The sequence below is a fragment of the Podospora pseudocomata genome, assembly GCF_035222375.1.
Source record: "Podospora pseudocomata strain CBS 415.72m chromosome 1 map unlocalized CBS415.72m_1, whole genome shotgun sequence".
Taxonomy (NCBI): Eukaryota; Fungi; Ascomycota; class Sordariomycetes; order Sordariales; family Podosporaceae; genus Podospora; species Podospora pseudocomata.
The window spans coordinates 6,924,177-6,948,283 of record NW_026946363.1 but is presented as its reverse complement, the minus strand read 5'-3'; the positions used below and the strand labels follow the sequence as shown (position 1 = coordinate 6,948,283).

At 51.7% G+C, this 24,107-nt stretch overlaps 8 protein-coding genes across 8 annotated transcripts; 4 read left to right on the top strand and 4 right to left on the bottom strand.

Moving 5' to 3' along the window:
• Nucleotides 1–197: 197 nt before the first annotated feature.
• On the bottom strand, nucleotides 198–753 carry QC762_122440 (uncharacterized protein; the record flags this gene model as incomplete). Its single annotated transcript, XM_062886660.1, has 2 exons — nucleotides 198–590; nucleotides 655–753. The coding sequence occupies 2 exons, from the start codon at nucleotides 751–753 to the stop codon at nucleotides 198–200; spliced, it is 492 nt and encodes a 163-aa protein (XP_062749789.1).
• A 2,674-nt stretch (nucleotides 754–3,427) lies between these two features.
• QC762_122415 (uncharacterized protein) lies at nucleotides 3,428–5,074 on the top strand. The gene is made up of 3 exons (XM_062886659.1): nucleotides 3,428–4,290; nucleotides 4,361–4,468; nucleotides 4,524–5,074. Exons 1-3 carry the CDS (start codon nucleotides 3,873–3,875, stop codon nucleotides 4,925–4,927), a joined length of 930 nt encoding a protein of 309 aa, XP_062749788.1. The 5' UTR covers nucleotides 3,428–3,872; the 3' UTR covers nucleotides 4,928–5,074.
• QC762_122410 (uncharacterized protein) lies at nucleotides 5,075–7,036 on the bottom strand (the record flags this gene model as incomplete). The annotated part of the gene is made up of 1 exon (XM_062886658.1): nucleotides 5,075–7,036. The coding sequence occupies one exon, from the start codon at nucleotides 7,034–7,036 to the stop codon at nucleotides 5,075–5,077; it is 1,962 nt and encodes a 653-aa protein (XP_062749787.1).
• Nucleotides 7,037–8,253: 1,217 nt separating this feature from the next.
• Nucleotides 8,254–10,146, top strand: QC762_122405 (uncharacterized protein). The gene is made up of 4 exons (XM_062886657.1): nucleotides 8,254–8,702; nucleotides 8,765–9,178; nucleotides 9,235–9,465; nucleotides 9,527–10,146. The coding sequence occupies exons 1-4, from the start codon at nucleotides 8,366–8,368 to the stop codon at nucleotides 10,033–10,035; spliced, it is 1,491 nt and encodes a 496-aa protein (XP_062749786.1). The 5' UTR covers nucleotides 8,254–8,365; the 3' UTR covers nucleotides 10,036–10,146.
• A 768-nt stretch (nucleotides 10,147–10,914) lies between these two features.
• Nucleotides 10,915–12,893, top strand: QC762_122400 (uncharacterized protein; the record flags this gene model as incomplete). Its single annotated transcript, XM_062886656.1, has 2 exons — nucleotides 10,915–11,323; nucleotides 11,381–12,893. The coding sequence occupies 2 exons, from the start codon at nucleotides 10,915–10,917 to the stop codon at nucleotides 12,805–12,807; spliced, it is 1,836 nt and encodes a 611-aa protein (XP_062749785.1). The 3' UTR covers nucleotides 12,808–12,893.
• A 410-nt stretch (nucleotides 12,894–13,303) lies between these two features.
• Nucleotides 13,304–14,355, bottom strand: QC762_122390 (uncharacterized protein; the record flags this gene model as incomplete). Its single annotated transcript, XM_062886655.1, has 2 exons — nucleotides 13,304–13,488; nucleotides 14,187–14,355. The coding sequence occupies 2 exons, from the start codon at nucleotides 14,353–14,355 to the stop codon at nucleotides 13,304–13,306; spliced, it is 354 nt and encodes a 117-aa protein (XP_062749784.1).
• Nucleotides 14,356–19,536: 5,181 nt separating this feature from the next.
• QC762_122370 (uncharacterized protein) lies at nucleotides 19,537–20,915 on the top strand. The gene is made up of 3 exons (XM_062886654.1): nucleotides 19,537–20,342; nucleotides 20,439–20,583; nucleotides 20,654–20,915. The coding sequence occupies exons 1-3, from the start codon at nucleotides 20,308–20,310 to the stop codon at nucleotides 20,774–20,776; spliced, it is 303 nt and encodes a 100-aa protein (XP_062749783.1). The 5' UTR covers nucleotides 19,537–20,307; the 3' UTR covers nucleotides 20,777–20,915.
• Nucleotides 20,916–21,533: 618 nt separating this feature from the next.
• On the bottom strand, nucleotides 21,534–22,427 carry QC762_122360 (uncharacterized protein; the record flags this gene model as incomplete). The annotated part of the gene is made up of 1 exon (XM_062886653.1): nucleotides 21,534–22,427. The coding sequence occupies one exon, from the start codon at nucleotides 22,425–22,427 to the stop codon at nucleotides 21,534–21,536; it is 894 nt and encodes a 297-aa protein (XP_062749782.1).
• Nucleotides 22,428–24,107: the final 1,680 nt, after the last annotated feature.

The following is a 24,107-nucleotide window of genomic DNA, read 5'->3' as shown; positions in this document are numbered from 1 at the left end:
ATTCATCAACTCAAAACATGGCTCAAATGCTAACGCCGGCATCACGCCCTTGATCTGTTCTTGGGCCCTGGCCTATCCTGTTTCTTATACTGTCCTCAAGTCTGAACCACCCATGCTGGAAGTGCATAGCCAAGGCGAAAGAACACGAACAATGCCCACTTCCAGCGGAAGGGATTGAACGCCACGCAAAAGACGAGCTACCAGACAAGCTCGAGATAAGTAAAGAACTCGAACGGCCCAGCTGGGGATGCAGCCTTGCGTAGTCTCGTCATGTCGATCCAACGCTTCATCCAGAACGGACTCGGTCTGGTCAACGGATCCACCAGAAACTCGAGCAGAATCCCCGTGTAGATGGCGATGTGCCAATAGCCGACCTTCTCAATCGCGTTCATGTACGTGCAGTTGATGTATATGCTGGGATGGTTGGGTGGGAATGTCTGGAGATACCAGTTGGGCGGGGCCATAGGGCTTTTGGAAGCATGAGCCTGGCAGGAAAAGCCGACAAGCTGTGGTCTCCCAAACCCTGTTGCCATCGCAACAATATCGCCCTCGATGATATCCTGCTTGCCTTGACCACCAGGCTCGACACCCTTTTTTTTCCCCGATTAACCTTCACCCCCTTTTTTCGGTAAACTGCTCAATATCACACCTCACCCACTCCGCCTTATTCGACCTCAGCTTCTCCATAAAGTCCGAGTTCACCATCGGCGTGTTGGTAAACTCCTGCCCAAAGATGTTCAGCGTCAGCAGCATGTTGCAGATTGGATTTCGGAGAATGATCCATCTCCCTTTCTTATCCTGGTACATGTCCTCCACTTTGGTACTGAATTTCGTTCGAGAGCCGAGACCGTAACGATTCCATAGGTCGCGGACTTGAGTCAGGATCTGTTGACGACTGCTTCTCTTTTACAACCAAGACATCGTCGTGGATTAAGCCACCAAAAGAGACAGTCAATTGTCTGGTCTGTTACTGATTATTATCACCAATTACCTAGAATGTTGTTTTATTCAGTAATTGAGCTCCTCAAAACGTGCTGGAAGCTTGCAGTTCTGGCTCGTGCCTCAGCAGCGATCTCCTGCTGACAAAAAAGGGGCTAAACTGAATTTCAACGACATCTCGTTTTCCCATGTTTGCTCCCCCCCACCTGCCAGACATCCTGTGCACCCAGAACACTCCCTCCTCCATTCATTTCAGTGATCCCCGCCGCACCGACACACAGCTGTTGCCATTGGCTGCCCAAGTGAGGCCCACAGTCCCAGATGCAGTGAGGCCTGCCACTACTTCCGGGAACCCGCCTACCATAACTCACTTCCATGTATCTGGAATCCTGTGGCTGCAGGCAAACACAGGAATGTCTCACGATGGTTCTGTTCTCATGCCCAATGGGCAATACTAAACAAACGGGCGGTGCATCTCTTTCCAGTCAACATCGCAAGGCGAACAGATGGATAAACAATGCAATGACCGGCCGATAACATCTTCTCGAGGCACCCTGCATACAATGGAGGCAGATAGCTTGAAAGCGAAAGAGGGAATCTTTCGTTGCTCGTCGAGTTGAGTTATTGAAAAATTCAAAGCTTTGCTCAGCACATTCTTGATAGAACACAGGAATTTCCTCGCAGTTTTAGACATCACAACCCCAGACCGCAGACCACCGTCATTCTCACGTTTTTGGCTCTTCCTCACAGTGAAGAAAAACACCAAGTCTACTGCTTCCAAAATGCAACAGTGGGACTCGGCACTCATCCTTCCTCGGGTCGAAAAGTGCGCATCAGACAAGGACGAAGACTATGCTTCATTTTCGTACTGGTACAACAGCACTAGTGGCGTGTTCAACCTTCGAGATATCGTCGTCGCCATCCAAAGAGGAGACACTTGCGACAGAATTCGATCGCTCTTGAGCCCTCACCAGACGGAACTCCAATCGCTGAAGCTCAAGCATGAGATCTGCGGGACCGTCGATGACATTCCTGCATTTTTCTTCGTTGTCGAGAGTGGCAGTGCCGAGATGATCAGAATGTGGGCGTCTTACGGTGGAGAGGTCAACACCGAGTACCGAGAAGTTTCGTTGTTGGTCTACGCTATGGTTCGCTGTTTGTCCCCCAAGGCCGATGAGCCTGTGATGGTGGTCACCCTTCTGAGTCTTGGAGCATCTATCGACTCTGTCCCTCCACCATTTTATTTGCCCATCGACCAAGACCTTCCCGAGGCCGGCCCTTCCGATGCTGAGCTTGCAGTCTTCAAGCAGGCCAAGACTGGATGGGTCTTGGGTCCTGTTCGCCGATTGCTCACGGACGCGTTGAACTCTTGCTTCACTCTGCGATACGCTCTGCACCGGGCCTCAATAACCGAGCCGCTCTCTGGCGCCAATCAAGCTATCGCAAAGAAGCATTCGGCCACCGGGCTGTTGGGGGTCCATTACTTCCTTGTGGGCCAAACCCAGGCGTGCCAGTCGCTGGTGGAGATCTTCATGGCCTTGACAAGAGGGCATCACATCAGGCGAGAGCGATCGGGAAGGAGCTGTCGGCCATGATCAAGAAAGAAGCTATCGGGAAGTTTGGTGTGGGTTGCTCCCTCGTCAGGTTTGAAGCTCATGTAGTTTAACAGCATCACGCAGGCACCCTTGACTGGCCGCATCACATCGGTGATACCCTTCCTCACCTTTTCACCTACCGAGCAAGCAGCCGTGGCATGAAAGGAAATGGAATGTTTGGGACGGAAGCTGGCCCGCCCAGTCAAGCTGTGCGACGACCTGAAGCTCTACCGCCCTGTCGGAAACATCAAGCTGCATATTCCCTTCAGCTACTCTGTTTGCAAGGCGCTGGCATCGCAAGGCTATGATGAGCAACTGGGCGCACCCAGCATCATCAACACCGTTGACAGCGAGGTGGCGCTGCCATTGGTTACACAGTACCTTGCTGCGCGGGAAGAGATCTCTGAAGACGATGAGGAGTCCTGTTTCACGATCACCGTTGACGCCGATCTGGGGATGATTGAAGTTGTAGAGAAGCAGGACACGCTTCTTGATGAAGTCGGTCTTATCTTCAACTCTTTGAGGGGGATGATCTGAGGTGGCATTACCTGAAGGCCCTCTACGCGTAACCGCGCACAAGCGCAGCTTTGGTTTTGGTAGCTGTTGGATCCGATGAGATGAAGATTGTTGCAGTATATTATACTTGGGATAAGTAAAAGAGAAATGAGTGGATATATTTTCGTTTCGAACCCCATGGGCTCATGGTCCGACGACGTTGTGGTACCTACCCACCGGGTTTGTTCCGAGGGACCGGCCTAGGGCCGACCCAGGGCCGACCTTCAAGGGCTCCGGTCGGCTCCGGTCGGTTTCACCGGGAGGTCTGACAGACGACCTCTCCCAATTTGTTCAACCACTACAATAAAATGACATCTTACAAGTCTGCGTAGACCGGTGAGCCGGTGATGCAGAACCTCTTTTGACTCAACATTGCGACCCTACCGAAGAAACCCTCGCAAGCAACTGTGAGAAACGCAAGCCTCACCATCCGTTCGCCTTTCTCGATCCCATTTGGTTGGATAGCTTGAAGATCACGACAAGTCCCTGCACATCGGTAACGGAATCTTTTTGCGTAAATGTGCACCATGAAATCGACCTCGCAGGCAAGGTCTGGCTAGAGGTGGCGGTCTTTGAAACGCTGCACGTTTGGAAGATCACACGAACCATCCGAGCTGGCCCACCCCTCTCTCAGACCGAGACAGGTCCCCTGATCGACAACTCGATTGAAAGATCCTCAAAAGGCAGAATGCTTCTTTTATTCTTTCTCAATTCTTATTTCTTGAACTTTTTGACGATACCACACCTGCTACTCCCCCTTTTCTGCCAGCATCAAAACGAACCATGATGCAGCCACTACCCTCACCGCGGTATTATACCGATCTCCCCAACAACGACGACCACCACCACGATGACGAATTCGACGTTTCATCCCAAAATGCGCGCAGCGACAACTCCAGAGCCGCGCTCATGAACGACGATCATGAGGAAAAGTCTTGGGCTATTGATACAGAGGGGCGACAACATGCACATGTTGGCACATCATGTCAATGCCGGTCAAATCAACCGAGAAAGAAGAGGAGATGGATGTGCAAGACTATCATGTCCATCAGATCACTTCTCGACACAGTCATGCTGGTGGTGATTCTGGTGTTGGTTGCTGAGAGGCGGTGGCCGGAATATTCCATCCTGCCAGGGAAACAAAACAATGAAGGGGCAAAGGGTGAAATAGGGGGTGATATCACCGGGTTTGCGCCATATTGTATGCCTCCCCTGATTCTGACAAGACAAGACACCCGGGCCGTTGCGTGCTAAGTTTCGATTGTGCACAGTCTCTCAACAAATAACAACCTTCCAACCCGACCCTCTTTTCGTCCCAGACAACAGCTCTGATTTTTTCACCGAGGCCGTCAGGAAGAAGTGGCTGGGAATCGTTCCTCGTATGCGTACTCAACCTGTTGCTCTCTTTGTTTCCATACTGACAGTCAGTCTCAGGCGGACTCGGCTACGTGACCGTCAACAAAACCTCCTCCCGCGGCCAAGATTCATTTGACAATCTCCCGCACCCCCTGAAAGAGTATCCATCGTCAACCTTCACCACCTCGGTAACCCATCAGATCCACTGCCTCCACACCATTGCCGGGGTGGTAGCAGCCTACGAGTCCAACAGATTGGACATGCTTCCAGAGGAGGGAGCGTGGCATTTGAATCATTGTTTTGATTACCTGAGACAGAGCATAATGTGCTGCGGTGATGTTGCACTAGAGGGGCAGCACACAACGTTTCCAGAGGACTTTACAGGGAGCGATGGGTGGGATGCGAAGCATGTTTGTCGGGATTATGGGGAAGTTTTGGAGTACTTGGAGGCAAACAGGGCCGATGACCAGGTTTGGATATGAACGATCAGAGACTAGGGCTGCACGTTGGGGGAGAACTCGAGGGTGAGATGCATTAATTGGAGGCGTTTGGGCTACTAGGATGGGCTGGCTTTTGATTTAACGGCGTTCGGGCACTACCATGATGATGGCAATGAAGACCAAATCCAATCACGCCAGTGAGAACATGCTTGCGGTGATGCCTGATGTAGGCTTTCCCAGTTCAAGTTCCCCATCCATGATGCCATGGACGTATGCCTCACCCAGCAATATCCATCTTTCTTCCGCGTTGGAGACGGAGGCTGGGACGGGTTGCTTTCGGATGGCGTAAGGGCAATGACTCCCGCTAGGAATGAAAATCGTGTCTTCCAGATCCGCTGTGCCCGGGCACAGCCCGATATACCCTTTATTCGAAATAAAAGCTCGGCTTCCATAAAGTGACATCAGAACATTGCGGTATGTAAGGTACCAAGCCCCAAGTGAACCAGCTCCGGGGTCGTATAGTTTTGTTGCGCTTTCCAACAGCGCGAATGATTCTTGGGACACCTGGGTGGCTCGCCGTTGATGCATCACATCGTTCAGTTCCTTGTCGGCCGACATTATACGCCACCTGGCCGTCTGGGGTGTGTACTTCTCGCTGAGAGAGAGGAACCGGTCAATATCATCGATACGCAACTTGGCCGACTCCCAGTTGAAATCGTCGGCGAGGTCAGCAACCCACAAAGATCCAACATCTTGGATTGTGTCCACGATGTAGCCTTTGAGTACGAGTACGCGGCCATCCTCACCCCTAGCAAGCACCTCAGCTCTGGTGTCACCCCCGGCATTGTAGAGCGGTATTCCCTTGTCGCCGCTGTAGCCCAGCCACGGGGGACGTTGTTGTTGCGACCAGTCCGGGACCCAAGAAGGCAGTCTGGGATTTCGCTGCCGACACAGACCAAGAAAGCCTAGATCCCCATCTTCGTACAAATACCTGGCTAATGAAGTGTAGACGTCTACCCAATCCGCCCCTGGTGTCATAAACCTGTCAAGCATTTCTCCATCACTGGACATCCCTCTCAATGCATTGACCTTGTCCTGGGGATATCTACACCCTAACAAGCCTCCGGAATCTCCAATATAGAGCTGCAGAAGCAAGTCCTTCAAGCGAAGGCCAAGCTCTCCTTGCAAGTACTTCTTCCTCAGACCCAGTGTTTGCGCCGCCCTGGCGCTGAAGGCTCTCGGGATCATGCCAATTCTTCTGACATAGACGCCAAAAGCAATCAGTTTCCCGAGATAAGTCTTTGCGTTTCCGATCGACCTTGCTTCCAAGATGAACCACAAGACCAAGAAGAGATGCGCAGCCCAGAGATGCTCCCATCTGATCCTCTCCGCCCCAACAGCAAACACGCAGCCGCCATCACCTCGCTCATGGTCAGGTGCCATGACAAGCTCCTGAATAACCCAAGCCCGGCCGAACCAAGGCCGATGGAACAGATCCAACGCTGCCGAAACAGGAATCTTGGGGCGCGGCCAGGTTATTCCACCCCTCTCTTGCTTGATCATTTTGAAGATCTTGTCTCTAACCGCAGTTCGCCTCCTTTTTTCCTCAGGTTCATCATCGAGGTGGTCGAAATTGGGCCAATGCTGCATATCCTGCTCCCGCAGGATGACCGCGTCAGCATCCCACACCTTCTTTCCCAGTCTTCTCAGCTGCTGCACCGCTCTTGCCGTGTCGGGATTGGGACTGTCGCCAAGGTGGACAATAACCCTTTCAGAGTTGCGGTAGACCTGACCCATTTGTTTAATCTGGCCTTCTTTCTCGACGTTGTCCACTTGGTTGATGCAGACCGCATCTACCCATATTGGCAAACCGGACTGGAGCTCAGGAGTCAAAAGCGAGGTGAGCGCCGAGTGCAGATTTGGGGTGACAATGAAGGGTTGGTTGTCTACCGAGATTGATGGCGCAGATGAGTCGGACGCTGTTTTGGGTGTTCCCCAGACGTAAGAGAGAGCGAGGTACGGAACCGGAGAGGAAAGTGGGGTTGTGATGAGGCGGAAGTTGAGCGTTGACGAAGAAGGAACCAGTGACAGCAGCCGGATCTCGCCGGGAGGGAGCGACGAGGAGTGCTTGAAAATCTCTTTGGTAGACATGATCTCGTCCGACTTGTCATATTCAGACAGGCATTTGGAAACTGTCGAGTCTGACCGGAAAAGATTGCGAAGCGCAACCCTGGTAGGGCATATTCCTTTGTTTTTGAGCAACGAGGAGGCTGGTTACACCCATCTCAGCCGCACCTCTGATAGCCCCTGAGCACAACACCAGGTGGCGGACAGACGGTGACAGCTGGAGGAGCCCATGACAACTTGATCAATTTTCTGTTTCGAGACTCAACACTCACGTTTTAGGAATCTGTTACGGCCCTGTCGGATGAATGCCAGCAAGTATTGTTCTCTTGTTTTGTTGGGCGGGATCATACTGCCGGGCTTGTCCGAGGACAAGGTCGCTGCCGATAAACATCTATAAAACAACAAACTCTAAGACGAGGGGCATTTCAATGTGTATCCTTCAGGTGGTGATGAGATCATTAGGTATTTTGATACCTTACACCTACAGAACCGCTCATTCTGCTGCGTGTAAATACGGGAATCGATGCTCAGTCCCTTGAGAACAGTGGATGGAGGTGATGTGGTTCGTGTTTTTCTTCTGTATGGCTTATACCGATATGCTACATCCTCAGCTCTTGTTACTCACTCACGCTAAACCAATTACTGGCCTCCCGCTTCAGCCTCCAGCTCGCACTGTTCAAGGCCCCGCTCCTCCACGGGGTTGTTTGTCCCATTGGCCTCTTGCGTTGTCAGTGGCAGTTTGGGTAAAGCAGGCGACGCTCCAAGAACGGATCGGCGTGACGTGTACGAATGACCAACAGGTACTGTATTAAGACACTTTTCAAGACAACCAGGGCCCAAAAGGGACTCTCAAGTGTCAGAGAGCCTATGATCCCATCGGGAGGTATCCGGAGCAGAACACTGGGCTGAGGTTTGCAACCAGTCCAACTCCGGCTTGGTGCAAAAATGCCCTGCATAAGTCGCTCGTCGTTTGCCCAACTGGACAACAGCAGTTTTCGGCTGCCTGCTCTTTGCCCAGGCCTTGATGTGTAGAACGCTTGCTTGGAGACTCGACGTCGTTATAACTAAGGAAGGTGTTCCAAGGGCATATTGTGGATGGGATTTCAAGCAAAATACTCTTAGAGACGGGAGCGGGGATCTGAAGTTCCCAAAGGATCCCCCCCCCCTCCCCCCAAATTCCGTTCCGTAAACGTTGAAACCCGCAGCACAACAACTAATGCTGATCTGCAGTGTTTGCAGCCGCCCTGTCTCTGATGTTGGGTGATATGGCATGTCCAATGGCGCTGCATCGTGAAAGGTGCACGCCATGCAGCGTGATGTGCAGCTTCTGCCGTGTTGCAAACCGTCTTGTGGATGTGGAGTTCGATTACAAGGCCGTGCCAATGCTCTGGAGCTTTCCAGGGCAACATCGTTTTCCTGTCCTTGTCGATTTCCGTTTTCCAAGCAATCTCTGCTACCCAACAGGATACCAAAGATTCAGCAAACAGAAGCACAATGGAGTTTGAAGGGATAATTCCCCCAGCGGTCATCATCAGCTCGAACACCATGGCTGTTGATGACGAGTTACTGCCTCTGGCCCCTGCATTCTTGGACCTGGCATACACTTCATTCGACCCCTATTCCCATCAGGCCAGTTTCCCGCATCATCAACCGCCAGATCCCACATATGGAGGTGGCGATCACCATCAGGGTTTGAACATTGGCAGCCCGGGTCCCAATTTTTCCTTGCCAGCACTAACCCAAGCTTTGCAGAACCGATCGGCTTATACCACAGTGCCGGTATGATGCTTGCCGTAGATCCGCAGTCGATCGGATATGCCTATGTGCCGAATTGCCACTCTTTGATGCCGGTGTCGACGCCCCTACAGCTACCGGTCCAGCCCTCAACCCAGACCCAAACCCAGCAGAGTATCAAGACGGACACGCTCAGAATCGGGGACGCAGAAGCTGTGTGGCAGTTTTATGATGGACGTTTCCAACTCTTTGAACAGCGAGGATGCATCATCCTGGCCAGGATCCTGATCAAGATCATCGCCCCAAAGAAGAAGCATCACTACCCTTATACCAAAGGCGACAGCGCCGCGCCGCCTTGGTGGCCACAAGATGGTGGGGTGGACGAGAATGACAGAATTCGACATGTTGACCCTTCCTACATTCCCAAGACACGTTAGCTTCCCGCCTTTCCTCACAAATGTGTCCGGTGTTAACGCTTTAAACTGCAGCGCGAATTCGTCTCCTTGTTCACCTCATCAGACTCATCACGGAGCCTCATCACCGACAGCATCCCGAGATCCAAGAGGCTAACTTTGACATTGGACGCTTGGAATCGGTAGTCATGGAGACCATCTCAACCTGGTTCCAAGAAGAGCCCCGAAATGGGGCAAAGAGGCCAATCCTGGAGGAAATATTCCATGTTGCCAAAGCAGAGGCATCGTTCAAGGCTGGCCAGATTGGTATGGAGCACCTCTATTCCCACGATTCATCCAACTGCTGACCAGTGGCCACCGTAAACAGACGACCAATCCACCATCCACGTCTGGCCGGCCAAAACCCTTCGACCCAAATACCGCAAACGAAGCGCCGCTTACAACCCCACCGCCAACGACTTTGACCTCGAACTCCCACCCGACATGAGTGACCTCGCCCCCGATCCGCAGTTTGCCGGGTCAGTGCTGGCGCCGGGTTCGGTACCCGAGATCTGTCTCGAGGTTCCACCTGGTCCGACGGGGTCCGGGCAAGGGATCCCTGCACCTGTTGGCAGTGCGGTGTCATTGCCTTCCCTTCCGCTGCCGATGGATATGATTCGGCTTCCTGCTATGGCGGGAGAGTATGTGGTCGACAATGGGCAGGATGTGCAGACGGAGACGTATGCTGATCAAACCAAGCTGATGCAGTATGGGTATGCTGTTGGAGGAGAGGAACAACTTGCGGGGGTGGCGTATACGTCTGTTGGGTTTCCGCAACTCTGCCATGCTGGGGAAAATGTGCATGCAGCGGCGTTTCCGACTGGGGTTATTGTTTGATTGAGATGCGAGACTGTTTGCTGCATTGGGCGGTGGTGTGTGGAGGTGTCAGGGAAGTGTGCAGAGGGTGACAACTTGTCAGCTACAAGCGATGACGGCACGAGTTTCTGATCCGTCAACAAGAAATGTGTGCATTAAGCAAGTAATGAAAAGCCAAGGGGCATAAGTGCGCGTTAAATAAGTTCCGCAGCGGTTACACTTGATCATTGGTCCCTCTGGTTGTCGGGGTTGCAGGTCTGGAACATCACCACGACAGGTTGCAAAGAACGGTGGAAAGCGCCAGCATCCAATCATGGTGGTTGTGAGGTCCCCAAGAATTATCCTCGTCTTGATTAGATGGGACACAGGATGCCTGACGGGTAGCGTAATCCCCGACTGCCTGTGAAAGGCATCGGGAATGGAAAGAGCCATCACTCACCTCGAGAGAAGAGTGCCAGGAACCATATATCAGACCCGAATAACCAAATCCTCTGGGAGAGTGCTTATGAAGCCCCCCCCCCCCGAGGCTGCAGCCAAACAAACGGAAGGGGAAGTCGTCAACCGAAATGGTCACATCTTCATGTAAAACCAACGGGTCTTGTCCTCACCATGGCGCAGCAACACTGCTACTCACCGCTGTCAGAGAGGGTAGTCGAGTGATCCATTTTTACAGCAAAGAAATAAGCTCTGCTAACTGGAGGGCTTCAATTGCAGACTGTCCATTGTTTGAGGCTCACAAAAGGAAGGTACGAAGTGTGCCGAGTCTGACAGTGCCTTTGTGCAGTGCTGAGGACGGGTCACCAATGTGGAAGCCTCTATCTCCGGATCGAGATGTCGACTTCTTTGTTGTCGCGAATCGTTGTTTAAAATCCCTACTCAGCATCATTAATAACCTAGAAAATGGCAAGTACGGGTAACATCAGTACTTACCTGCCTGCTTGGACGATCAGACGACAACCCGCCATGATTCCCAAACACAGAAGGTTCGTGTTTGAACACGACGAATGGGATGACACGCACTATTCCTGTGTGTTTTTCGACCAGGAGCGCCGACAGTACATGCAACTCCAGTTTGCTACCGAAGCAGTTCCCAAGATCCCCGACAACCATGTGCGCCGAATCGAATCAGAAAAGAAGTTTTACGAGCACGCCAGAACCTGGCTGCCGGCCATCTGCGACAAGCTGGCTCCTGCACATCAGACTTTCGTGGCAGATACCGATGGAAACCTTGTTTCTTCGGGTAAATCCACGATACCCATCCAGCCTTCCTATGTTGATAGGAAGCACGAGGCTGTGAAGCCGACAGGACGTGGGTTTCGCGGGTTTGTTTATCGAAACAAGCTCCTGGAGCTGATCCGGAGACCAGGCCAGGTAGACAGGGTGGCTTACATCAGTACTGTCGGCGAAAAGGGAGACCCAATCAAGGAAGGCCGCGTCGTTGAGGCCGATTTCAGATATTACTGCACGAAAGATGCAAAGACAATCTCCCATTGCCTTCGCAATCTGTACGTTCTTAATCGGATTCTTACCGTCCCCAACGATCAAATCCTTGGCCGCTTTCACCATGCAGTCCTCGAAAAGAAGTCGGTGGTGGGCTACCTCACACAGGCCGCAAGGGGTCCCAACATCAATACCCTTTCAACTGCAGACAAGAAGCGACCCTTCAAATTGGCTCACCTTGAAAAACTACTCGATGGTGTCAAGACCCTCAATTTGGTATATGGACTGGTTTCCAAAGATTTGCAAGCAAACGACATTGTGATTGACGAAGACACCGATGAGTTATGGTTCCGCTCGTTCAGCCACTGCGTCCCTATTAGCTCCCAAAATGCAATGTTCGACGTGGCTCTGGCTTACATCCTGCTGTACGAGAAGATCACGCACAATATCCAGACGCCTCCCAAAACTCTAACTGAGGCTAGAGATTTGGTGAAAAAGTTGTCCGCCATCGACACCTGGTTCAAGTCCGACGCGGCTGAGCTCGATGCCGACGTCACAACATATAGAAGGGTTATGAATAATTTCCTTCAGTCTAGCTATCTGGACGTGCTTTTCGAGAAGTCACAACACCCAAAACCACAGACCGGGGTAGGATCAAGCGAAGTCGCAACTGAAGGGCGTGGGAATGCCAGTCTAGGGAACCAGACGAGACTGTCAAGGAAACGGCCAAACGGGGGGCCGCCAGAAGATCCCAGACCGTCTAAGCGCAACAAGACAAATCAAGATGCACCCGATGTGGATGTCAACTGGGAGGAGGCCAAAGTGCCCAAGATACCTTTGTCAATCATCATTCCGGACGAGTTCACCATCAAAGTTGGCGGCGTGGAGGTGAATATCACATCCGAAAAGCTTTGGCGTCGAGGGAAGAGTGAGGGAACACAAGACAACCCGATTATAGACTGGTATCGTCCAGCCACAGATTCCCCTGCTCGCAAAGGCATAAAATACCTTCTTGCGAACGGCAAAGCAGCCCCGGATAATGATAGGGCCGGGCGGTGGCACGAATTGTTGATCCAACAGCCCACAGAGGAAGACGAGGAGCTGGACGACTGGGATCCCTTCGCCCTCAGCGGTGACGTAGACGACGAAATACGGCAACTCTATGCGAATGCAGCCCAGGCAATCGCTAGTGCCAAACAGAGGGCTGCCAATGCTCGGGAAGCTATCCGCAAGGCCAAAACCCAAGCTAGGCTGGCTGGAGTTCAGGTCCAAGAGATTAGAAAAGCCATCGAAAACGCACAAGCGCTCGTCGCCGATTACGTTGCTGGAAACGCGACAGAATTGACCATCTAGTCTAGATAGACATTTTGCATGGTGTGTAAGAATGTTTGGAGACATGGAAATGGATCGCTTTATCTGCGGCGTACTTGTATAATACCTATGTATCCATCACGAAGCCAAATGAAACCGCATCGTGACAACATTAACCATACGGGGGCCGCTAGCTCTCCACCTTCCCTTGTTTGTAACCTTCGTGGGTGCTTCTCCGCAAGAAACAGAAGCGATACCATGGCGGCAACACAAAAGTACAGCATTGCCCTCATCTGCCGAGTATAACCATCCGCATAGGCCTGTCTAACCAGAATTAAATCTTCGAACGGCACCGCTCCAAGGGCCTCAGGAGCCTTGGAAGCGGCAGACGCTTGTTCTTCAGTCAGTTCAGGCCCGGCAGTGCTAGAACAGACATGACTACGCAACAAAGCTGAGCAAACAGCCAGGCCAATAGTCCCGCCCAACACTCGGATTTGTGTGACAGCCCCCATGGTGACAGCTGTAAACAGGGGCATAGTTAGCTGAGAGTTGACAACAGGACGCCAGACAACATACGCATATCCTCTTGCTTGACCGCAAGCGGCATCATCATCAGCAACGTCCCCATGTTGAACCCGAACCCAAACCCCATCACGACCTGCAGACCATACTGGCTTGGTGGGATAGTCAAGTCCTCCTCGGTTGGCAACCATCCAAACAACCCCACCCCCGACAGCCTGGAGACTACACCCCACAAGCAGCATATACAACGGTGGCAGCCTCAGCTTGGACAGGATGACACCTGACACAGCCGTTGCCACTGGGGCGCAAAGCAGTAAAGGCAGTATTCTTATACCCGCCTGGACAGCGCTGATACTATTGGCAACTTGCATTCGCTGGGCGGATGGTAATGATGGCCGCCATGAAAGGGAAACCGCTGAAGAAAGGCATTCCTGTCCGGTGCTAGTCAGCATGTCCTCGCATCGTTCAAGTGGAAAGCAAACTTACAACAACAACCCCAATACAAAACCTATTACCCGCGCCAGCCTCTACGGGAACAGCGGTTCGACCCGTGCAGTCCGTTTGTCTTGGTGCTGTCGCGACGAGAGCCCTCTCTCCCAGAGCGCAAAAACGACCCAACCCACCCCGGAGAGGGCAAAAGAGGTGAAGCAAGAGATGGAGGGCACCAACAGCTGGAGCATGGATTGCGATACGCCACAAGCAATGGACAAGAGTGTAAAGATCGACAAGGCGACCATGAGATCAGGAGTTTAGTCCCCAAACAGTCACCGAGTCGATCGAAGATGCCCAGGTACTGTAGGTAATAAAAGCATCATAAAATTGTCAAGAGCGTCGGAGTTTCTCTAAACAGTATGCAGAAATCAAAAACCGCTTACCTTGACCATCATCTTCCAAACAACCCCCCCACAGCCACTCTATCACTTCCCTTTGATAAGCCATCGTCTTCATCTCTGCATCCATCCTCGCCTCTTCATCCCCCCAGAGAGATTTATTCCTCCAGTTCGCCGAATCAAACCCATGCACCACATCCGGCACGAGCAGCCATTTCGTGCTCCCCCTTGACACCATCCTCTATGTCCATGTCTTCCGCCCAAGAAAACCTGGTATTTTTCGCATCCTCCAAACATCCCCTCCATTGAGCCCTCTCCGTTCGTCCCACCCTCTCATCAAGATCTGGCACCGGCCTCCCTCCCCCGACTGAAACAGTCTTCCAGCTCTCATGAGCCAAACAGTCCTGCTCAGCAGCAATCACAAATACATGCGGTGACAGCTCACCCCTATTCGCAAAAGATGGCGACAACAATGGATCAGCCGCGTCATGGCCATACGGTATGTGACTCCACGCGCTCGACGGCGACAACTTCCCCATCCAATCCAGCCCCTTGGCCCCAACCTCGGGGACCCCGCAGATCCTTCTTGTATGGTCTCGTCTCTTAGCTTCTGGGACACCGACACGGTAAAATCTAGAATCCCGCAAACAGATATCACCGCCCCTGGTGGCGGGTTAGATCTGGGTGGCTGGGAAAAGTGCGGATGAGGTTGGTGATGTACATTTGGGTCTCGACCTGTTCTGACGCCGGGCAGCTGGGCAAGACCCAACGCGAGGTTTTGCGCCGGCGTCAAACCCCGCGATGGCGGTTCGCATTCGGTCTATGGGCAACGACTCATCGTTCAGGGCGGCGTGATCGAGAGCCTCGACATCGAGCAGGGGTCCGGGGAATGGAGCCCAGGGGGCTTTCGAGTAGTTGGGGGCAATTACCAATATCCAGAAGCAATCGGCAAATCCGCGATTCCGCACGTCGTGTTTGGAAGGCGATCCAACGGTGAAACCGCCGACATGGATTGCGAATAGCGTTGGCAAGAGTGCGGGAGACGTGAGGTCATAGCGGGCAGGAAAGAAGATACTTTTCAAGTCAGCGTCGTGTTGTTTTCCTGAACAGAGACGATATTTTACCGCACGGGCAGGCCCTGGCGGACTGGGTAAGTCTTTTTGATATCTGGTCGGTCCGGTGTGGGGTAGTAGACATCGCGGAAACCACGGTATAGCTCAACTGGTAGTTCAAGTCCCTTAATCATTCTCACGGACACCACGTGGAGTGCTCGTTCGATGGCGTCCCACTCGTGGTGCTTGGGCACGCTTCGCTTGAATTCATTATCAGCATTCCGTCGTGCCAGTCCCTGCTCTGCCAGATTGTAGGTCGTGGTTTGGCGAGGGATATTCACAACCCATGCCCCTGAATCATCCGACACACTGCTTGTTGGGTATGGGTAGTCCTCATCCGTGGGTCGTGGCCGTGGATGTGGTGCTGATCCAGATTCTGGTGCTCTGCTACGGGGCAGCTGCTGGAGTGAATCTCCGTCAAACCGTGTTCGGGCAAACGATTGAATCTCTTCCATGTTGGGATGGCGGAGTCGATGCTAGAAACTCAGGTTTGTAAGGACTTATCGTCAAAGGCCCGTTGATAGTCTGCTTCTTTATCCCCAAAGTTGGTGTCGGCTCTGGACTGTGGTCGGTGGTGGTGAGGGAGCCGATCCTACCAAGCTCCTGGAAGCTTGTAATGCCGGCTTAGTCCGATCCTCTACGGCTTCGGTCTGGTGAAGCACTCGCCGCGTTTCATTATCACGACTATTTGCCGGCCTCTCTTTTGGCGTCGCATCAGGCGTCAACGGCACCTATGCTGCTCTCGGTGGGGTTTGTGGGCGGACCGACTGGTTGTTGGTCGTTACTGTTGCCTGGTCTTTTGATTGTTCTCCGTTCATTGCTTTGACCTGCGAGCCTTGGGGTGGTGCCATGGACTGGGCCAGGTCAAAGGTCCATCGATCTTCCTCTTCTCCCCGTTTTCTCTCTTTTGACAACTCATGGGAGACGAGAGATAGCTCCGGAACTTCTGGGACAATACTGACTCTGTTGCCTGTTGTCAACTCTTTCAATCAGCTCTTGCTTCGCCCACGCGTAGCCACCTCCCGTTGGCCGTCCGGGTCTCTTTCCAGACTCGTGCTTCGCTGGAGAGCATGAGCTGGCGGATGCCGAGCCACGTCTTCAGCCCTAAAACCCATATGACGCCACCTCCAGTCGTGGGGTTAGTCCACAATCAGGCAGCTGCCACCTCTCTCAGCATCGTGGTTACCATGACGATAGGGATCAGGCAACCCGCTACGCATTTGGAACAATATCCTGAGGTCCTGCAGCAGTTCAACCAGAGGAAGGGATTGCCCACAACCTCTTGAATATATATTTGAGGCTGAATTTAAAGGTCGAAATGAAGAAGGTCTCTCTGATCTTTGCCTGTCCCTGCTTGATAATGTCTTACTATTTACTCTCACGTTGCAGGAAGCCAATACCATCGTAGCAAAAGCCCAGGAGCGCAGCCTGATTATACAGGGTATAAGGCGTGGGTGTCATGTCTCTCGATGGGCGTTGATGGTGCTGCCACACTACGGCTCGGCATCTATCGTCTATCTTATAGTCTAAAAATTATTATATACGTATAGTTCCCTCTCTCTACGCATAGACTCAAGACCTAAAGAGGTGAATCCGATCGCTATCTGCCTACTCGTTCTTAGCTATTCGCGAGTAAAGTGGTTTGTTTATCTACGTTAGTTTATGGTCTTGGCGGTTTCTGTGGGTCGAGGGCGCGTGAAGATTGGGTAATAAGGGGGTGGGTTAATAATAACACTAGGCTAGAGTAGCTAAAAACCGGTATTTTACTGTGAAGTTTGGCTTCCGAGTTTATGACGTTAATCTGGGTGGGCTGTTGCCTCTTGTGGAGATGTTGTGAGTATTGTCAGCAAGTAGCAAAACTTGATAAATTACTAGACTATAGCTTTCTTTTTAGTTTGAACCTTTGCTTCTCTAGACTCATCGACTTCTTGTGCGTTTACTAAGACGGCGACACTTACTATGGAGTGCGAGCGAGGTTGTGGTTATTTGTCTGGAGAATAAGGTCTCGAGATGTGTGAGCAATGGATGGCTGTGAGCGCGCAGGATGAGATCCACTAGTGCTAACCAACTGTCCATCGTGCTCTACAGTTTTCATCCCATGGACGGACCACGGTTCTGTTGATGCGAGACCCACTCTTGGCTCCTGCCCCGGCTGACCAATAGGGAGGTGAGTCCGCCCGTCTCAATGACCTGCCCGGAGTTGCAACGCCATCTAAATTTAGGCAAGTCTGGACTGATGCGGGGAGCCGCAGCGAGTACATACCGTTCATATAATCCACTTATCGAATATCCATTTCGCATTGTAGTACTTTCAAGAGACGATGATGGCACAATAGTGTGATGTTGTTGATGCTGGATGTGGTTACCGGAGTCAGTTTGTTAAAACAGCAACGCAATAAGTACAATAGCAGCTGGGTTAAACCGTTTCAGTAGAAGTGATGACCATATGTATTGTGTATACAGGTACAACTGAGCTTTGATGAGTTTCAACCAGGCTTCAGCGTCTGATAAAAACACGAGTATTTCTGACCATCATCAGACCAGGTGGCATCCAGACCATGCCCCATTAATTTCCCTACAATCCCGAAACTCCGCATCGCCACTTGCATTTCTTCCATATGTCACCATCAGCAATACATCTCATCTGTCTTTTCAATTGGCATCCAGTTTCAGATCACCTTGGCTTGGTGCGGAGCAAGATGCATTGCATTTGGATCTAGATTCTTTGTTCCTCGGTCGGTGTCATTGAAAAGTATTTTAGACCACCTACAAGAGGGGTGGGAGGCGAGAGAATTATGATTATGGTCTCGAGGCCAAACTAGCTCCGAACTCGACGACTTTTAGAACGTACTGGTGGCACTTTGATAAGACAGGAGATGGAGTTGTCTGGCCAAATGTATTTGGGGACCCTATAGTTTCGGACAGCAGATCGTCATCAATTGGGTTTTTACATCTACTCTGGAGAGCGACCGGTTGGTTATCTACTTGCGTTTATTGGCCTTTAGAGTTTTTGGTTAAAACATACACGAATCAAGCGCGAAAGCCGCCCTCGTCCAGGAATATCTTTGCCGTTGAGTTATCTGCGGCCTGTTTGACGTTTTGCCATGATGTATTAAGCCCCGCAGGGGCCCTTTGAAAAAACGTAAGCCGTGTAGGAAATATCTCAACCATTTGTTGGGATTCACTCCCTGCCGCGCTGGCCGAGGGTGTGGGTCGCGAGTCACATTCCATCTGTTATGCCGCACTGGTTGAAAACAAAAATTAACGTGTCGGGCGGTATACGGGGAAAGAGGTAGATTCTTGGAGGCTGGAGTGTGAGGAAAGTGTGGGACAGTTTGAAGGAAGGGGTTGGAGGAAGGGTTTGGAGGAAGGGTTTGGAGGAAGGGTTTGGAGGAAGGGTTTGGAGGAAGGGTTTGGAGGAAGGGTTTGGAGGAAGGGTTTGGAGGAAGGGTTTGGAAATAGGAAAAGGAAACTTTGTGTGGGAATCGGAGTACAGATTGTGCCATTTTGCTCGCCCACACTGGACCGACGACATGATTTCAAGAAGCAATGTTCACACTGCATCGGAGATGAAACTTGTCTCATGGGGAATCAGAACTTCCCATTGAATATTGTGAGCGGTGAGCGCCTGGCATCTCTTCGGTGCCGAAAAGTCTGACGCCTTTCATTCATCACGATCTGGTTGCCCAGCATTTGGAGGGCGAATTCAAGGGCCGGAAGAAACCTATGGTGTCGGTTTTTCTCCGACGATTCGCGTTCCTCCCGAGGAGTGCCCAAGTATGCATGGGACTGTTGCCAGTTGCTGGTCTGAAACTCGGAAAGTCTCCACGGCGGTGGATAGTGAGAGTGAGGGAAGCTATCGTCGGAGCCATTGTCTGAGCCGCCGTCTAAACTTGATGGCATCGTAGTTGTTTCCGCATCGAAGGCCGCAAAAAAGAAGAAGGGAGGCATGGCCGCATGATTAAGAATCCCAATTGCGGATTGCTGGTGTTGAAGCCAGGGGTAATGAGCGAGGAAGGCGCCTGATGCCAGCAAACTGATGATATTTTAACAAGCCTGGGTGGATAGCAATGTGGTTGACTAGTTGTGTGAACGAGAGTCGGGTGAACCACTGGCAACTCTGCAGAGGATGCCAACGAGAGCTCCACCTGACGGGATGCGACTGGTGCTGCTTTCGGGTTTCAAAAGACCAAAGAGAAGGACTATCGGGAAGGGACGACAAAGACATCGTTGACGCCACAGAAATCAGGGTGAAGGCTCGGGGGCCACACAATTTCCCTGGTTCGAGATCGCTCTCTCCTGGCAGGCGAAACTGTTCTACGAAGTACCTTATGGATTTGCCATCTCCTGATGTTCTAAACATTGGTACCAATTGCACAACACCCAAGAGTAAGAATAATCACATCAACCAATCTACGCATTTGCGACTCCCGTTTCGCTCCGGAGGATTTCATCTCAGGATCTGCTACCTAAGATCTTCTAAACGGGGCTGCTGAAAGTCTCGCTGAGACGGGAAGCTTGGCGAGTTTGTTAACGCATCATTTGACCCACCCCCATGTCGCAATCCGGTCACTGTCATCATCACTTCCACCAACTGTGTCATCTTTACGCCGGGATCTCCTGCCCTCCAGTAGTTTGCTCCAGAGTCAATTACGCTTTCTGTTTCAGAGAGAAAAAGAAATCATTGTTTCCCACGGTCGCCTGCAGGTTGGTAGTCACGGCAGTATGGAGAGATTGACAAATGTGACAAAGCAGCACCGCCCCGCACCTTCCCACTGGCTGTTTTCCCCATAATGTTGACATCATCACTATCATCATGACTGTGCCGCATCCTTCCCCTTTCGGCAACCCCAACCAAAAGCTTAGAGAATGGAGCAAACACTCCCTGGGGTTCTCCGCCAGAAAGGTGGCTCACATGAGAGGGGGAAAAAGTATATATTGACCTCCAATCACCCACTGCCATCTTCATTTTACCACGCACCATCCGCTCTGAATCAAACATCCACAACCATCTCCCAATCCAACAACTAGTCTCACAACCTCTTTCAAGAGTCCCTACTCAATACACCAAACTAAAAATGGCCAGCAACAACCCCGGAAACTTTGCCAACCGGTATGTCCTCCCCTCTAGCTCTGCCCACGACCCCGCAGCCACCACACACACATGGCCAAACCCTGGCCAAACCCTAACCAATCTTCTTTTCTCCAGTCCCAAGGAGGAGGTGCGCGAGATTGCTTCCAAGGGTGGCAAGGCTAGCCACGGCGGAGGCGGCACTGAAGCTGCCAACGACGACTCCTCTGGCAACAGCGGTACGGGCAACCAGGGCTTTGCCAGCATGGACCCCGAGAAGCAGGTATGTGTCTTGCCATTCTTTGCTATGCGTATTGCCATCAGACATGGCTGACTGCTTTTGTGCCACACAGCGTGAGATCGCTTCCAAGGGAGGCAAGGCTTCCTCCGGTAGCTTTGAGCCCGGTAGCGAGCGTGCCCGCGAGGCTGGCAGGAAGGGAGGACTCGCCAGTCATGGTGGCAATTCCGAGGAGTAGGGCGACAATTCTGATGGTCGCACTTTCATGATATGAAATGACATTTCTGATGGCGCAATTTGGCAGAGGACAATTGGGACTGTGTTTGTACAATAGGAAGCAGATAGCAACGTCGGGCTTCGGATTTGACTTCTACTTTTTATGAATATTCGCTCCGACATGGCTCATGACACGTTCTTCCAAAACAATGTTATCGTCCTGACTGTAATTTGTTTCTACATCTTGACATTGGTCAGGCAACAACTCCGCTGGGCTCAGAAACACCAGGAAATCTAGGAAGAGCCAAAAGAACCGTCAGGAGCCAATCCCTTCATCCAAAGCTGTTAAAATCATTGGTACTCAACGTGTAAAAACTGCAATGACAAAATGTCCTCCGTGACAAAATGTCCTCCGTGACAAATGTCCTCCGTGACAAAATGTCCGTGACAAAATGTCTTCCGTGACATCAAACATCTCAGCCACACGTGGCTGGTGTTCACGCCACCCCCTGAAACCACCACCAAATCTCACCAACAAGGGTAGAGAGGCTATTCAGACATCGTGAACAGTTCATGTAATTAAGGCAATCCCGGTAGTCTATGAAAAGACGAAAGGCAGATAATAGGGCAAGTAATAGTGATAATATATAGATTCTTCACCAATCGAGCAGGGCTACCCGTGAACTACTTCTGATGAGTACCTAGGTCGAGGTTGCCTTCTCCGTCACCACCGGCCCGCCGTCCATATTCTCGTCGACTTGAAGCATTGCCCAAAATGCTTAAGAACTAGATCCTCCACGTCTGCGCTGACCCAACAGGGCCCAGCGGTCCTCCGCTACAGACGACCGAGCCTGAGCGTTTGCTGGGGGCTGCTGAGCAAGAGGGTCGGCTCCAAACTTGACAAACACACTTGAAGGTTTCAAACGTCTGAGGAAGACCGATGCGGCCTCCGCCTGAGCGTGAAAGCAGCAGAACCTGAACTCAATCTCATGCTTGGAGTCCCGATGCGAGGTAAGCTTGACTTCCTCCTCCTGATAGATGAAGTAGCGACTGAACAGAGCTCTGAGCTTCTTCACATCGACAAAGTCGGCAGGGCCCGAGATAATGAGAACGCGCGACTTGGTGCCCCGGGGATCGGACGGCGGTGACTTGACCTGGTTCCAGGAGACAATCGCCCGGATCCCGGTCGACCCATTGTAGAAAGAAAGACCGCCGCGGTGAATGAAGTTGTATACCGCCTCAGCCCCAGCGCGATCGAACATGATGAGCTTTGCCGCGGCCCCTGTCTGGCCCTTGTCGGCATTGGCAGGGATGATGTGGACTGACCAAACCCTCCCGAAAGGTCCATGGGGGGCGAGGGCTTTCAAGAGCTGAGCGGGGGTGACATCCGCAGGCAACCGGGTGATGAACAAGCTGGTGTTCTCATTGTCGGAAACCATGCCGCGCTGGTTCTTGGGATTGTTCATATCGCCGCGGTAGTTGCGGGAGAACCCGCGCCTCTCCCGCTCGTCCCCCAACGCTTGCTCGTCGGCCTCGTTACGGTTGGCTAAGGCCTTCATGGGGTGGAAAACTGTGGCAATACGTTCGTCGTCACTGAGCGCTATCTCATCAAAGGTAACGCGCTCGCTAGCACGGCCAGCCCGGCTATCGGGACGGGAGCGGTTGGAGTTCATTTTGCTGAGCTGCCTGCGGAAACCGTTAGTAACTGGGTAGCTGCTACTGTTGAACGATTGATAAAATTTCAGACATCTGACTTACTTAAGATTCTTTGATTATGTTGATGACGGGAGAGTGATGGGTTGGTGTCGATGATCTTACGAGGGAGGAAGACCAAGGTAGTTTGGAACCCAGGTTGAGTTGTTCTGGGAAAGTGGAAGCAATCAAGAGTTTATTTGCGGTCAAAATCATATAGCTGTTGCGGGAGCAATCATGCCAACAGTGAATAGCGCGTTGGGAATTTGTTCCCACTGGGGAGCGAGACTAGCAGTGATATAACGCACAGTAGAAGTGAATTGAAGTGTTGGCTCGTGGCTGTCGAGGGTCTTCAAGAGCAAGCTAAGCAAGTCAAGAGCAGGAAGAAGGTCTTCTGGTCAGAATTCACCACAACCATCACGCTTTGAAGCCCCGTGATGATCAGTCATCCGCAGCGAATACCTGGCGTGTTGAGTGTCAGCCGTTACTTCGAAGCTGTTGAGTGAGTGGACCGAATTGTACTGCTCTAATGGCTGGTTACAGCCTTCCAATATTCCAACTAGCATATTCCCCAGTGATAAGACTGTATTTCGGCAATTGCAGCAACGATGACCACCAGCGTTTAGGTCCGCGTTGTATTCCTTGTCCTGCCTTTGCCTCGGGCACATCCCAAAACAGCGAGATTCGAGAGGCTTCCACCAGGGCTCTAAAAGAGCAAAATCGTCACACAGGGCAATTGAAAACTGTTTGACGAAAGTCACGATGGTTCTTCATAATTCTACTATACGTAGTTGGGCACCCCTATCTCTGACTGTTTCCTTTTGTCGTTCTCGGCTGGTGACGACATGTCGAAAACAATTCATCAGGCCCCGGCTCTTCTGTCTGTATCCGCCCAAGGTCTGCCCCCTTGATGTTGATCCATGTTGGGCTTTCCTGTCTCAAGCAGCTGTTTCTACTTCTCACCACCCTGCCATATTTCTCCATACCCAAGGACTCTGGGCTTGCTTCACCCCTGAGAAGCGATATGGTGAAATATCAACAGAAGACTTTCTCAGAACCATCACTTGGATGTACAGCCCTAGAATTCCTACCCCAAGTATGCACCCACCAATAATAATGGCAGTCTGCAGGTCGCGCTGCCCGCTTCAGGCTGATCAAGTCGGTGGCTTTTGGCAAAACATGTTTCATTGCAACAGAAGTTGCGGCTTGCACATAAACACGTGTCAACCACTTCCTTGAATCTGAGCATGGTTTGCTTTTAAAATTTGATGTTGACAAAACACCCTCACTTCAAGACGGATGTTGCACTAAGATACTTATGCATTCCCAGTGTTCCTTGCACATAATTTGATACTGACAATGACTGCGGCAAAGGGCTTGCCATATACCCCCACTGGCTGAACTCCGACCTAGACTCCCCCATTCCAAAAATCACATTCTGTCCGAAGTCCTTTGAGATGTAATTCCGAAACTCCGCAACGCCTCCCTTGGGACCGATGCAAGATAAGAATGCGGCGGGAATGCCTCTGGAAGTAAGTGCGTCTCGATTCTTAACTTTCTGATATATTTTGGGATGTATATGAACCACGCTGCGTCAATGGCCACAGCCAACCGCCATGGGCAGCCATGACACGTCGCCAATCGTACGAGGGATGATGGCT

Coding starts and splice junctions, on each gene's coding strand:
- QC762_122415 (XM_062886659.1), top strand. CDS start 3,873: ATGATGCAGCCACTACCCTCACCGCGGTATTATACCGATCTCCCCAAC. Junction 4,291..4,360: donor CACCGGGTTTGCGCCATATT/GTATGCCTCCCC, acceptor GATTGTGCACAG/TCTCTCAACAAATAACAACC. Junction 4,469..4,523: donor GTGGCTGGGAATCGTTCCTC/GTATGCGTACTC, acceptor AGTCAGTCTCAG/GCGGACTCGGCTACGTGACC.
- QC762_122405 (XM_062886657.1), top strand. CDS start 8,366: ATGTGGAGTTCGATTACAAGGCCGTGCCAATGCTCTGGAGCTTTCCAG. Junction 8,703..8,764: donor AGGTGGCGATCACCATCAGG/GTTTGAACATTG, acceptor CAAGCTTTGCAG/AACCGATCGGCTTATACCAC. Junction 9,179..9,234: donor TTCCTACATTCCCAAGACAC/GTTAGCTTCCCG, acceptor TTTAAACTGCAG/CGCGAATTCGTCTCCTTGTT.
- QC762_122370 (XM_062886654.1), top strand. CDS start 20,308: ATGGCCAGCAACAACCCCGGAAACTTTGCCAACCG. Junction 20,343..20,438: donor CCCGGAAACTTTGCCAACCG/GTATGTCCTCCC, acceptor TCTTTTCTCCAG/TCCCAAGGAGGAGGTGCGCG. Junction 20,584..20,653: donor GCATGGACCCCGAGAAGCAG/GTATGTGTCTTG, acceptor TGTGCCACACAG/CGTGAGATCGCTTCCAAGGG.